General features: G+C 39.7%; 1 protein-coding gene across 4 annotated transcripts in view; it reads left to right on the forward strand.

Moving 5' to 3' along the window:
• The window catches only part of EDAR (ectodysplasin A receptor), an 87041-nt gene extending 84072 nt beyond the window's left edge, over nucleotides 1-2969 (forward strand). For all 4 annotated transcript variants that reach the window (XM_053200340.1, XM_015074778.3, XM_027069407.2 and 1 more), the window contains one exon: nucleotides 1687-2969. In XM_053200340.1, coding sequence (XP_053056315.1) covers nucleotides 1687-2009 — 323 coding nt within the window. In that variant the 3' untranslated portion in view covers nucleotides 2010-2969. The remainder of the gene's footprint in view (nucleotides 1-1686) is intronic.
• Nucleotides 2970-15231: the final 12262 nt, after the last annotated feature.

Below are 15231 nucleotides of genomic sequence, written 5' to 3' on the forward strand. Positions count from 1 at the left end.
TATTTTTTATCTGTTGTTCAAATAAGTGATTTCTATTCTGTTACCCAGTTCACTAATTCTTTCCTCAGTCTATATTCTGCCATTGAGCATATCTACTTACTTTTTATCTCAATTGTATTTTTGCAGTTCTAACATTTCTACTTGGTTCTTATATTTTCTATCTTTTGCTAAGGCTCCCCATTTTTTTTCACTTGTTTTAAGCATGTATGTAATTATTTGTTGAAGCATTTGTATCATGGCTTCTATAAAATCCTTGTCAGGTAATTCTAGCATCTCTGTTATCTCTGATATTTTCTATTTTTATTTGAGATTTTTCTAGCTACAAAAACCACAGAGAATTTGGCTGACCCTGCCTCACACTCTTTATCCCTTTTTGGAAATATTTTCAAAAGTAAAATTAAGAACATTTGAGATCTTCCTAGTTCTTGGTATGATAAGTGGGTTTCTATTGAAACCTGGAGAGTTTTATGTCATGTTATGAGACTCTGTGTCTTATTTAAACCCTCTGTTGTATCTGGCTTCCTCTGATACCTCTATGGAGGTAAATATCTAGGTTCCCACTCAGCCTTCATTTACACCCAAGTAGGAATCTCTTTTTGTTGATGGCAGAGGGGTGGGGTGGGAAACTGTTTTTCCAAGTGGTCTCCACTGATACCACTGGGCTGGGAGGCTTGTTACCAGCTGATGATGATAAAGTCCAGGCTCTTGACCTTGCCTTCCCTGAAACCTGGTGCAATGTAACAGCCTATGGAGAGTGGACATCCAGGCTTTGCTGGCCTTGTTGAGGGTGGGGCCACAGTTTTCTCTGTGGTGTTTGGCTGTAACAAAGCAGTTACTGTCTAAATGTTTTCTTCTTGCTAAGCTTCTTTTTTCCTAGTGCTTTAGTTAGAGCAGGCATCTGTTGGACGATTTTGGTTTGTTATTGTTCATATTTCTGGATTGCCGGACTCTTCAGCTCCATGTCTTGGATAATGATGCAAAAGGCTCAGCACCATGTCATTGCTTTATTCCCAAGCTCTCTACCAGTCTGTCTTTTCTCACCACTTTCCAGAGTCTCTTTGTGTTTGCTTTGTACAGAGCATCTAGGGTTTTTAGCTGTACTTACTAGGAGCAATCAGGAAAAGCATGTCTACTCCAGCTGCCAAAAGTAAAAATACATCATTTTTAAAAAATGCTCCCAGGGAAGTCTAACAGGCAGGAAGATTGAGAACCATTGGACCACTCAGGTTGCAGTGAGTTGGCTCAGGTAACACCAATTTTGGGCTGTCTTTGAAAGCACTTTTCATAAAGGTGACTGCTGTCTCCATAAAGGGCATAATACTGTCCTTTTGACTCCCTCCTCAGCCCAGTTCCATGTAAAGCACGGTAACCTAAGGGTAGCCCATATTCAAGGCTTTGGTGACTGCTGACAGTGTTCTTGAGGGGATTATTGTAACAGTCAATATAGTGGCTATTTTCCTAGGAGGAAGGGGCTGTTATTGGGGTTAGGATCCATGGTAAGGCTTCTCATGTGGCTGGCAAAGTCCTGGGTGTAGTTCATCTCAAGCTATGCACTTATTTTATATGGTTTTCTGCACCTGTGTTTTATTTTACAATCTTTTTTTAAGTTTTAAAAATAATTTTTAATGGTGTTGAGCTTCTATTGACTGCCATTTGCAATGTCTGACTATGGCTATTTGTCCTCAGGTCTCAGCCCCACAGAGCTGCCATTTGACTGCCTTGAGAAGACAAGCCGAATGCTCAGTTCCACGTACAACTCCGAGAAGGCTGTTGTGAAAACATGGCGCCACCTTGCCGAGAGTTTTGGACTCAAGAGGGATGAGATTGGGGGCATGACAGATGGCATGCAGCTCTTTGATCGCATCAGCACAGCAGGCTACAGCATCCCAGAGCTGCTCACAAAACTGGTGCAGATTGAACGGCTGGATGCTGTGGAGTCCTTGTGTGCAGACATACTGGAGTGGGCTGGGCTTGTGCCACCTGCCTCCCAACCACCCACTACATCCTGAGGAGCCTGCCTATAGTCTGCCCTCCCTGGGAGGCACCAAGGATCTACCAAGGGCTCTGGAGCTGTGAGTGCTGGCGACAGACTGCCAAGAGTCAGGCTTTTTCTGCTGTCATGAGGATTTGCCTTAGGCCATTCCAAGGAACAAGAGGAAATGAGGCCTGTCTTCTAATCTAACCAAAAATAAAAGATTAAAGTTGGGATAGTCCCAGCTACCCACCTGTACCTCACCAGGCAGGATGAATATTTATTCAACTCATTTAAGGGATGTTTTTGGGTGCTCAGATGAACCAAACAATGTGGGGATGACAGAGGTGAAGAATCTAGTACCTGTTTTTAAGGAGTTTACAACCTCAGGAGAGACAGAAGGTGTGTCTACAAACCATCTTGCTAGAAAACATCAAACAGTCTAGACGAAGGGATACTAAGAAAACATAATAAGTTCTGAGGGAGGGAGATGGCTCCCCACTGGGGTGATGAAGGAGGGCAGCATCATGAAGAAAGAAGCTCAAATGCCTGGTGAAATGGCTACCAAAGGCAGATGCCACACTCCACATAGTGTGTCAGGTTTGGTACAAGTCTGTTAATATCCTAAGTGGCTGTTCTTAAGGTCATTCGTATTCCTACAGCCCTTCCAATCACTAATGGAAGAGTTCACTCTGTGGCCTGCCTTCTGTCACTGATCTACAAGGCATGTGTTTGTCCAGTCCAGTAGACCTGTGTCCAGTGGCCAGTTTCACCTATTGCCTGATTCCCAGGCCTGAGACCCAGTGGTTTTGTATTACACATGAATTGCTTTCCACTCTCATCCCTAGTCAGATTTGACCCTTTGGGGGCAGCAATGTTCAAAGACACAGTCCATTTAAATTATGTGTCAGCCTGTTTTTGCTTCAAACAGAAATGAGTGGTCAGCTATATGTGGAAAGAGAAATTGTGACTTCCTAGGAATTCAGCCATGTATAATTTTAGATTCTGTCTGAGACTTGTGAATGAGTCTTGTGACATAAGGGTTTCTGAGCCAGTCAAGGAAAATGGAGCCTCACAACACAGGCAGGCCCTGGGCTTGAAATCCAAGGACCTGATTCTAGTTGTGCCAGCTTGGGCCATTCTCTTCTCCCTCTTGGGCTTCAGTTTCTCTTTTGCAAAAGAGAGATTAGTCTGTGATTCTGTAATCAGGAAAAGTAAGGTTTAGGTGGGCAACAGGAAAGTGGACTTCAGGAAATGCCAGGCCTTCAAGGTGCACATTGAAGTGAACACAGATGAGTCACCAAGATGAGACTAGAAGCAGAAAAACTCGGAGTAACTATAATTGTTTGACATACACTTAGAGGTAAAGTAATAAACTGGCATTGTTCTTGGCAAAATCTCTTACTACACCTGCAGTTGCCAAGAACATGGGAGCCGGGGTAGTGATCATACCAGGGGTTTAATTTAGAGTTCACTGCTGAGCTTCCTAATGACAGATCCGACTATAGTTATTACCAAATTAAAACCAGTCTCTGACTTACAAAGCAATGTTTTTAAAATTATAAGTCACATGACTGAGCAAATGCTTTGGGGAGAGGAAATCAGTCATACATTTAGAGCCAACAAGCAATTTCCCACCAATGAATGTAGAACATACTGTGATAGGATCATAATTAGATCCTGAATATTTAATATCATCATTTTCTGTGTCTCTTTGCTGTTTTTCAGAACCTATTTGCTATATCCTACAAGCTAAGTACTCCATGACAAAACTTAATTATCCTTTTAATCCCTCTTTGAAATCCTATGGCACCCCTTTCTCCTGCTTTGTGATGATGATGATGAGATTGTCCCCCTGAATCAGGCTGCAAATGTCACATGTGATGAGAATGCTGTTCCAGGGAGACAGCTTGCAGTTTCCCAAGAACAATATTTTCAGTGAAGAAGCAGAGGCGGCTGTTCCTGGACCCAGAGCTTTGCCTCATTTCACACTTACAATGCTGGGGCCAGATGTCTAGCCAGCATCATGCCATGTTTCAGTGATTCTCAACCTGCCATTTTTAGAAAGTTAGTCCTTATAGAGCTAAACATTCCTTTGTCATTTACTTATTTGGACATAAATCCAAGAATAGTCTATTCTGATGAGCTTTAGCCTACATTGTGGAATTCAAATCAATGCGACCATAATGATTATCACTGACCAGAACAGGGACTTCCACCCTGACATTTTGTATGGAGACATTCATTATTTTGCTATACTTAAAAACTTTTAGGAAACACCCTAAGCTGGAGCTGTGGGCCTTAGCCAGTGAAGTCTTAATTGTTAATAGTTTTGTCTCATCCTGTATATATAACTTATTATATTTTACTGTTTCAATAAACTAATAAAAAGGAGATCTACAGACTGCTACAATGTGAGTTCTTTCTGGGGGTGGAGGGAGGGAGAGGGCAGGTGAGTGGAGAAGCCTCTGATTGCTCCGTTCCTGGTTATTGCACGTGTAAGATGAGACCGTATGATTGTGACCAGCCTAAATGAACTTCCTAAATTTTTATGGCCTGGGCCATGCACTCAACAGAAGCAAACATTACAGTGAGATTGTAAAACAAAAACAAAACAAAACAAAACAAAACAAAAAAAAACGCTTTGCTTTCCAAGTTGCCATCACTGTATCACTTAGGTACTGCTATGTAACAAACCATCCCAAAATTCAATGGCTTAAAGTGACAATTTATTATTATAGTTCAGAGGTCACTAAGGATCCCAGATGACCTAAGTTGGGCTCAGTTGGCTATGATTTAGATGGGGCCTATGGCTGTTGGGATACTTTAATTGGGGTTGCTGTGTTCCAATGTCCCCCATCCTTGTCCTCAAACCAACATCTAGCCTATGCCTGCCTTCATCATGGCAATGACAGAAGTGCAATAGTGAGCAGACACACAAAGTTCCTTCAGGCCTACACCCAGAACTGGCACACCATCACTTCTAGCTCATTCTTTTGGCCAGAGCAAATCATAGGGCCAACCCAGAATCAAGAGTAGGAAAACAGGCTCCACTCTAACTCTGTGAGCAATAAAGTTAACTCACAAAAGGCAAAATATTAAGGCAGAAAATGTAAACATCTACAGTTATGTTCATTTCCTATGGCTGCTGTAACAAATTACCACAAACCTAGTGGTTTCAAGCAACACAAATTTATTATCTTACAGTTCTAGAGGACTCCAAAGTTTTAACACAGTTGTGTTCCTTGTGGAGACTATAGAAGAAAATCTGTTTTCCTGCCTTTTCTAACTTCTAGAGTCTGTCCATATTCCTTGGCTCATGCCTCCCTTCCACCTTCCAGGCCAGCAATCCCATCTCTCCAACCTCTGTTCCCATTGTCAAATCTCCTTCCCTGACACCCTCCTGCTTCCCTCTCTTCTCCCTTGTGATCACACAGGACCCACCTGGGTAATCCAGGATCATCTCTCCATCTCAAGATCCTTAATCATCTCTGCAAAGTCTTTTTGTAACATCATGTATCACAAGTTCTAGGGCTTAGAGGGTATATGCTTTTGAGAGCTCATTGTTCTACCAACCACAATAAGTATGTAAGTGGCTGTGGAATATAACAACATAACACCATCAGAGGAAGTGTGCTGTCAAAGCATACTTTCCAGCTGGGGCTATTTTATTATATGAATAAATGTAAACTAAGCAGTGGTGGCCTTCCCACTGGGAACTATGAAGAAGGGATGGACGAGCTGGGCTGCAGGTGCTCAGCAGCAAAGACTTCAGTGAACCACCTGCTTCTATGAGCCCCACTCTCCTCCACCTTCAGCCTCAGTGGTCCAGGGGGATGTGGCAGAGTCTCATGAACACCCAGTTTGGATTGGACAACATCTCTTTATTCAGGGCTTTGTTTACACTATTCTTCCCCAAACATTTCTAGTGAATTACTTTGGCAACAACTATGGCTTTTGGAGGCTTCAATGAATTGTTGGCTTTATGTAAAAACCAACATATAACCTGTATTTTGTGGCTTCACTCTATGCATTTGGGGCCCTTCAAAGACATCTTGCATTTTGTAATAAAATGCAATAGTCCTGGTACTATTTCCTCTATGTTGGAATGCTTTATGAATAAGGAAAATCTGGAAATAGCACAAACATTGTATTAAAAATGCATTTTCGAGTGTCAGAGGAATCCTGCTTAGCGTAACATTCTGGTGTCAAGAGACCTTGTGAGGAGTTCAAGTAATATAAGTATTTCACTTTTTTTAAACCCAGGGGAGAGATAACCAGAGGGTGAAAATGGAGACAAGCTTTAAAACCATTTTGCTGAGAGTCACCCTAAGCCTGGTTTGTCACTCAGACTAAAAGTTATGTAGTGATTCCAATGAAACAGGTTATTCATGTTCTGTCTATTCTTGTTTTCAAAATGCTGGTCAGCATCACTTGTACAGGATAACTCCTCCACTGAGGGAAAATGTTCTTGTTCACTCATAGTCACTAGTGTGGGACTCTTTTAAAGATCACATGATTTTTATCCTTATGTCAATGTGGTGTATTACACTGACTGATATGCAGATGTTGAACCATCCTTGCATCACTGGAATAAATCCCACTTGCTCATGGTGTAAGATCCTTTTAATGTATTGTTGAAATTCACTTTGCTAATATTTTGTTGAGGACTTTTGCATCTATGTTCATAGTGGCCTATAATTTTGTTTGTAGTATCCTTGTCTGGTTTTGGTATTAGGGTTGGCCTAATGCTGGCCTCATAAAATGTGTTTGGAAGTTTCCTGTCTTCTATTTGTTGTTGTTGTTGTTGTTGTTGTTGAAGAGTTTGAGAAGGATTGGTATTAATTCATTTTTTAATGCTTTGTAAAATTTACCAGTGAAGCGATCTGGTCCTGAATTTTTGCTTGATGAGAGGTTTTTAACTACTGATTCAATCTCCTTTCTGGTTCAGATTTTCTATTTTATTATGATTCAGTCTTGATAAGCTATATATGTTTCTAGGAATTTATCCACTTCTAGGTTGTCCAACTTGCTGGCTTATAATTATTTATAGTAGTCTCTAATGAGCCTTTGCATTTCTATGGTATCAGCTGTAACATCTCCTCTTTCATTTCTGATTATATTTATTTGAGTGCTCTCTTTTTCTTGGTGAGCGTAGCTAAAGGTTTGTCACTTTATCTTTTCAAAGAACTACTTCTTAGGTTCATCTGAAAGATTCAAGATGGTGACTAGAAGATCCTGAACTCACCTCCTCCCACCGGCATATTGAATCTAAAGCTACATATGGAACAATTTCCTCTCAAAATATCAAATGTGGCTGAGTGGTGACTATGCATTGGACAAATGAGAAGAAAACCACATCAAAGCAGATAGGAGAGACTGGGACACAATCTCACCATAAACCACACCATGGCAGAACAACCCATAACTTGAAGTGTACTCAAACCTAGAGCTTCTCCCTGAAGGATGAAGGGTTCAAACCCCACATCGGTCACCCCAACTTTTAAAAAAAATTATTTAAATTTGAGTTAGTTAACGTACCATGTAGTATTGGTTTCAGAAGTAGTAGAACCCAGTGATTCATCACAGCCAGTGCTCATCCCAACAAGTGCCCTCCTTAAATGCCCATCCTCCATTTAGCTCATCCCCCCTCACCTCTCCCCCAGCAACTCTCAGTTTGTTCCCTGTATTTAATATATATTCTTAGGGGCGCCTGGGTGGTTCAGTTGGTTAAGTGTCTGACTTTGGCTCAGATCATGATCTCACGGTTCGTGGGTTTGAACCCCGCGTTCGGCTCTGTGCTGACAGCTCAGAGCCTGGAGCCTGTTTTGGATTCTGTGTCTCCCTCTCTCTCTGCCCCTCCCCCACTCACACTCTGTCTCCCTCTGTCTCAAAAATAAATAAACATTAAAAAAAATTTAAGTATTTTTAAATGCTTATTTGTTTTTAAGAGAGAGAGAATGTGAGCAGGGGAGGGGCAGAGAGAGAGAGAGGAAGACACAGAATCTGAAGCAGGCTCCAGGCTCTGAGCTGTCAGCACAGAGTCCCACATGGGGCTCGATCTCATGAACTATGAGATCGTGACTGGAGCCGAAGTTGGACACTTAACAAACTGAGCCAACCAGGTGCCCCTGTTCTCTGTATTTATGAGTCTCTTATGGTGTGCCTTCCTGTTTTTTTTTTTTAATGTTTATTTATTCTGAGAGAGACAGAGACAGAGAAAGAGACTGAGCATGAGTGGGGGAAGGGCTGAGAGAGAGAGAGGGAGAATAAGAAGCAGAAGCAGACTCCAGGCTCTGAGCTGTCAGCACAGAGCCTGACAGGAGGCTCGAACTCACTAACCAAGAGATCGTGACCTGAGTCAAAGTCTGATGCTTAACCGACTGAGTCACCCAGATGTCCCACTCTCTGTTTTTATCTTATTTGTTCTTCCCTTACCCTATGTTCATCTGCTTTGTTTCTTAAATTCCATATGAGTGAAATCATATGATATTTGTCTTTCTCTAACTGACTTATTTCACTTAGCATAATACACTCTAGTTCCATCCACATTGCTGCAAATCAGTCATCCCAAATTTTAAGACATGCACTTGAGAGCCCCCAAAACATCTTATTATGAAAGCCAACAGGGCATGCATCCTGAGACCCAGAAGAAGGTAGTAATCTGTGGGGTGCCTGGGTGGCTCAGTAAGTTAAGCATCTGACTCTTGATTATAGCTCAGGTCATGATCTCACAGTTCATGTGTTAGAACCCCACGTTGGGTTCTGAAGCTGGCAGCACAGAGCCTGCTTGAAATTCTCTCTCTCCCGCCCTCTCTGACCCTCCCCCATTCATGCTATCTCTGTCTCTCTAAAAATAAATTAATAAACTTAAAAAAAATGGTAGCGATCTGAGAAACAGCTATTAAAGGGCTCATGCACTTGGACTCACCCACCCCAGGGCCTAGCTGAGGCACCCAATTGTGTTCAGAGTAAAGTGGAGGATCACCTTGGCCTGAGGGACAGACATCTAATTCAACACACACACTGCTGCTGGAACACTCTCTGGGCACAGAACTGGCAGGTGTCATATTCACGTTCTCCCTTTGCCATACTCCAAAGCACCAGTATCTTCCAGAAAGGAGCCTTTATATGTGTCTGCTGCCCTGATTTTTGCAGCTGCTACCTAGAAGATGCCTCTTGATGCCTGACTCTGGAGGCCAGGGGGCGCTTATGCTCATGGCCCCTCAAGGCTGTATATATTTGCATACTTTTAAAAGCTGATCTCTTAAAAACTGAGAATAAACTGAGGGTTAATGGGGGGATGGGAAGGAGGGTAGGGTGGGTGATGGGCATTGAGGAGGGCACCTGTTGGGATGAGCACTGGGTGTTGTATGGAAACCAATTTGACAATAAATTTAATATTAAAAAATAAAAGTTAAAAAAAAAAGCTGATCTCCGGGTATTTCTCTTCCAGTCAGCCTGAATCTAGGTGCTAACATTCTCCCGTTTGGGGTACTGACAGGTCTTGGCACATCTTCATCTACTGGGATTGATTGCTTAGATAAGCACAAAGGTTTGAGAGATGACCAAAAGCTGGAGTAGTGTTGAATGAAAAGTTTCATCTGCTACAAGAGGCCACTCCTTCAAACTGGGAGAGGTGGTGGTTTCATCTATTGTGTAGAAACCAACACAGAGAATCAAGCAAACTCAAGAAATGGAAGGATATATTCCAACTGAAAGAACTAGATAAAACCTTAGGGGAGAAAATGAAATGAAGATAATTTACCTCATAAAGTGTTCAAAGTAATGGTCACAAATAGTCTTCTTCCCACCAGACTGGGAAGAAGAATGGATGAACATCATGAGAAATTCAGTAAAGAGATGGAAACTATAAGAAATATGAAACAGAAGTCACAAAGCTGAATAATACAATAATTAAAATGAAAAATGCACTGGAGGGGTTCAATAGCAGCTTAGATGAGGCAGAAGAAAGAATCAGTCAACTATAAGACAAAGCAGTGGAACTCACCCGATCAGAGCAGCAAAAAGAAAAAAAATATGAAAAAATGTGAAGATAGTTTAAGGGATAGGATAACATCAAAAAGGCTAACATTCATATTATAGGGGTCCTAGCAGGAAAAAACAAAGAAAAAGGGGAATATTATTTGAAGAAAAAATGGCTTAAAACTTCCCTAATCTGGGGAAAGAAACACATCCAGATCCAGGAATCCAAATAAGAAGAACTCAAAGAGACCTACAACAATACACATTATAATTAAAATGTCAAAGTTAAAGACAAGGAGAGAATATCAAAGCAGCAAGAATAAAACAACTCATAACATACAGGAGAACCCCATAAAACTAGGCACATTTTTCAGCAGAAACTGTGCAGGCCAGAGGGGGTGGCATTATGTATTTATTTAAAGTGCTGAAAGAGAAAACTTCCAACCCAGAATACTCTACCCAGCCAAGTTATCATTCAGAATTGAAGGAAAGATAGAGTTTTCCAGATAAGCAAAAGTTAAAGGAGTTTATCACCACTAAGTTGACCTTACAAGAAATGTTAAAGGGACTTCTTCAAGCTGAAAGAAGAAAGGGTGCTAATTATTAGCAAGAACACATTATTAGCAAGGGCCCTAATTATTAGCAAGAACAAATCTCACTTGAAAAGTAAATATATAGTAGAGGTAGTGGCTTAATTACTTATAAAGCTAGGATTAAAATTGAAAGAAAAAAGTAGTAAAAATAACTATGATTAGAATAATTAGTTAAGAGATACACAAGATGGGGTGCCTGGATGGCTCTGTTGGTGGGGTGTCTGAATCTTGATTTTGGCTTAGGGTTGTAAAACTAATTCCCATGTTAGGCTCCACGCTGGGCATGAAGAAGGCTGTTTAATATCTGCTCTCTCCCTCTCCTTCTGCCTCTCCAACATGCTCACTCACACTCTCTCTCTCTCTCTCTCTCTCAAAAAAAAAAAAAAAAGATACACAAGATAAGATGTCATATAAGATACATAACATGAGGGAGGAGAAACAAAAAATGTTGAGCATTAAATGGAATGAAACTTAAGTTGTTACCAACTTAAAATAGACTGTTATAAATATGTTATATGTAAGCCTAATGGTAATCACAAAGCAAGAAAAAACAAAAAAACAAAATAAACAAACAAACAACAATAAAAAACACAAAAGATAAACAGAAAAGAATCTAAGCTTACTACTAAAAAAGTCATGAAATCACAAAGGAAGAGAGCAAGAGAAGAAAGGAACTGAGGCACCTGGATGGCTCAGCTGGTTAAGTGTCTGACTTCAGCTCAGGTCGTGATCTCATAGTTCATGAGTTTGAGCCCACATTGGGCTCTGTGCTGACAGCTCAGAGCCTGGAGCCTGCTTGGGATTCTGTGTCTCCCTTTCTCTCTGCCCCTCCCCCTGTCATGCTCGCTCTTCCTCTCTCCCTCTCAAAAATAAATAAATGTTAAAAAAAATTAAAGAGAAGAAAGGAACAGAGAGGAATTACAAAAAAAGCTAGAAAAACAATAAACAAAATGGCAATAAGCACATACCTATCAATAACTACTTTAAATGTAAGCGGACCAATTCTCCAATCAAAAGACATAGAGTATCTGAGTTGATTAAAAAACAAACCCATCTATATGTCGCGTATAAGAGACACGCTTTATATGTATGGACACACACACATTGAAAGTGAAGAGTTGAACAAAGTGAAAGCTTTATATGTATGGACACACACACATTGAAAGTGAAGAGCAAATGGAACCAAAAGAAAGCTAAGGTAGTTATACTTCTATCAGATAACATAGACATTAAAACAAAGACGGTAAAGGCACAACAACACACACATAGATCCATACAACTGAATAGAGAACCAGAAATGGACCCTCATTTTTGACAAAGCAGGAAAGAATCTCCAATGGAAAAAAGACATTCTCTTCAGCAAATGGTGTTAGAAAAACTGGACAGTGACATGCAGAAGAATGAAACTGGACCACTTTCTTACACCATACACAAAAATAAATTCAAAATGGATGAAAGACCTAAACGTAAGACAGGAAACCATCAAAATCTTGGAGAAAACAGGCAACAGCCTCTTTACCTTAGCCACAGCAACTCCTACTTGACATGTCTCTGGAGGCAAGGGAAATAAAAGCAAAAATGAACTATTGATACCTTATCAAGATAAAAACTTCTGCACAGTATAGGAAATAATCAGCAAAATTAAAAGGCAACTGATGGAATGGGAGAAGATATTTGTAAATGACAGATCATATAAAGGGTTAGTACCCCAAATCTATAAAGAACTTATCAAACTCAACACCCCAAAAACAAATAATCCAGTGAAGAAATGGGCAAAAGACATGAATAGACACTTTTCCAAAGAAGACATCCAGATGGCTAACAGATACCTGAAAAGATGCTCAACATCACTCATCATCAGAGAAATACAAATAAAAACCACAATGAGTCACCACCTCACACCAGTCAGAATGGCTAAAATGTACAACTCAGGCAACAACAGATGTTGGTGAGAATGCAGAGAAAAGGACACCCTTTTGCACTGCTTGTGGGAATGCAAACTGGTGCAGCCACTCTGGAAAACAGTATGGACGTTCCTCAAAAAATTAAAAATAGAACTATCCTATGACCCAGGAATTGCACTACTAGGTATTTATCTGAAGAATAAAAAAGGCTGATTCAAATGGGCACAGGTACCCCAATGTTTATAGCAGCAGTATCAACAACAGCCAAGTTGTGGAAAGAGCCCATAACTGATGAATGGATAAAGAAGATGTGGTATATATATATATATATATATATATATATATATATATATATACATACATACATATACACATACACACACACACACACACACACACACACACATATATATATATATATATACATAATATAAAAACAGGGAGGGGGACAAAACAGAAGAGACTCATAAATATGGAGAACAAACTGAGGGTTACTGGAGGTCTTGTGGGAGGGGGGATGGGCTAAATGGGTAAGGGACACTAAGGAATCTACTCCTGAAATCATTGTTGTACTATATGCTAACTAATTTGGATGTAAAGTTTAAAAAATAAAAAATTAAATTAAATTTTTAAAAGATAAAAAAATTATCTTGTGACCTGGCACCTTGCTAAACTTTCTAATAGTTTTTGAAAATTTTAAATTCATTCCCTTGTGATTTCAAATCATCATACTGGTAAATAGTAATACTTAAAAAAAATCCCAATATACAGGCAGATCTTGCTTTCCATGGATTCAATATGCATGCTTATCAGTTGCTATAGTTTAGTTAAAAACACTACTCCTCCAACAACACAGTTCAGATTTTAGTTACCATGAAATATGAACTGTGAGTAATTGCATAAAGTACAAATTTTTTACTGGCTCTTCAGTGCACAAATCACTACATAATAACAGATGCACATGATGATCAGTGGCCTATCACACTACTTCTTTCAAAGTCTTTTTTTAAACTTAAAAAAAAGTTAAATCCAACTTAGTTAACATGGTACAATAACGATTTCAGAAATAGAATTTAGTAATTCATCACTTACAACACCAGTACTCATCCCAGCAAGTGTCCTGCTCAATGCCCCTTGCCCATTTAGCCCATCCCTCCATCCAACACTCTGCCAGCAGCCCTCAGTTTGTTTTCTGTATTTAAGAGTCTCTTATGGTTTGTCTCCCTCTCTGTTTTTATATTATTTTTGCTTCTCTTCCTTTATATTCATCTGTTTTGTATCTTAAATTCCACTTATGAGTGAAATCATATGATATTTATCTTTCTCTGAATGACTTATTTTGCTTAGCATAATACTCTAGTTCCATCCACATTGTTGCAAATGGAAAGATTTCTTTTTTTTTATTGTTGAGTAATACTCCATTTTATGTATATACTAACTCTTCTTTATCCATTCATCCATTGATGGACATTTGGGCTCTTTCCATACGTTAGCTATTGTCAATAGTGCTGCTATAAACACTGGGGTGCATGGAACCCCTTTGAAACAGCACTCCCGTATCCTTTGGATAAATACCTAGTGCAATTGCTGAGTCATAGGATAGTTCTATTTATAATTTTTTGAGGAACCTCCCTACTGTTTTCCAGAGTGGCTGCACCAGTTTGCATTCATATCAGCAGTGCAAAAAGGGTTCCTCTTTCTCTGCATCCTCACCAACACCTGTCATTGCCTGAGTTGTTCATTTAAGCCATTCTGACTGGCGTGAAGTAGTATCTCATTGTGGTTTTGATTTGTATTTCCCTGATGATGAGTGATGTTGAGCATTTTTTCATGTGTTGATTGGCCATCTGTATGTCTTCCTTGGAGAAGTGTCTATTCATATATTTTGCTCATTTCTTCACAAGATTATTTGTTTTGGGGGTGTTCAGTTTGATAAGTTTTTTATAGATTTTGGATACTAACTCTTTATCTGTATGTGGTTTTCAAATATCTTCTCCCATTCCATAGGTTGCCTTTTAGCATTGCTGATTGTTTCCTTTGCTGTGAAGAAGCTTTTTATCTTTTTTTTTTTCAACTGCTGTATGTATGCCCACCCACAGGCCAACCTCCAGAGATTTTAAATGATAACTTCTACTAGTTACAGTTGTTTCCCTGGAAAGCAGATCCATGTAGCTTCTCACATGGCCATTCTAGGAGCAAGCTTTCTTGTTTACTTTTTAAAATAATGTAAAGGCATTCTTGTAGATTTTGGATACAAGTTCTTTGTCAAGTACATGTACGGCAAATATTATCTCTGAGTGAGTGGCTTGCTTTTAATTTTCTTAAAAGTGTCTCTTGATGAGCAGAAAATGTATAATTTTTATTAGTTCAGTTTTCTCTTCCTCCTCTTTCTTTCTTCCCTTCTCATACTGCTTCCGTCCACCTCCTCTTTTTGGTTACTGTTTTGAGGAGACTTTGCCTACACTAGTTATAAAGATTCTTCTATTATTTCTTATAAATGCTTTATATGCTTAACTTTTATGTTTAGAGTCTGTTTCAAACTAATACTTGTGTATGGAGCAGAGTAAGCGTTGAGATTCACTTTTTTCGTTGTTCTAGCACCACTTACTTCTTTCCCCATTGAATTGCTTTATCACATTTGTCAAAAATCAAAGGGCTATAGAAGTGTGGGTGTATTTCTGGAGTCCTGTTCTATTCCACTGATCTATATGTTTCATGCCATACTGCCTTGATTACTGTGACTTAATAGTCATTTTTAAATCAGATCGTTTAAGCC

This window comes from Acinonyx jubatus, chromosome A3 (genome assembly GCF_027475565.1).
Source record: "Acinonyx jubatus isolate Ajub_Pintada_27869175 chromosome A3, VMU_Ajub_asm_v1.0, whole genome shotgun sequence".
Lineage (NCBI taxonomy): Eukaryota > Metazoa > Chordata > Mammalia > Carnivora > Felidae > Acinonyx > Acinonyx jubatus.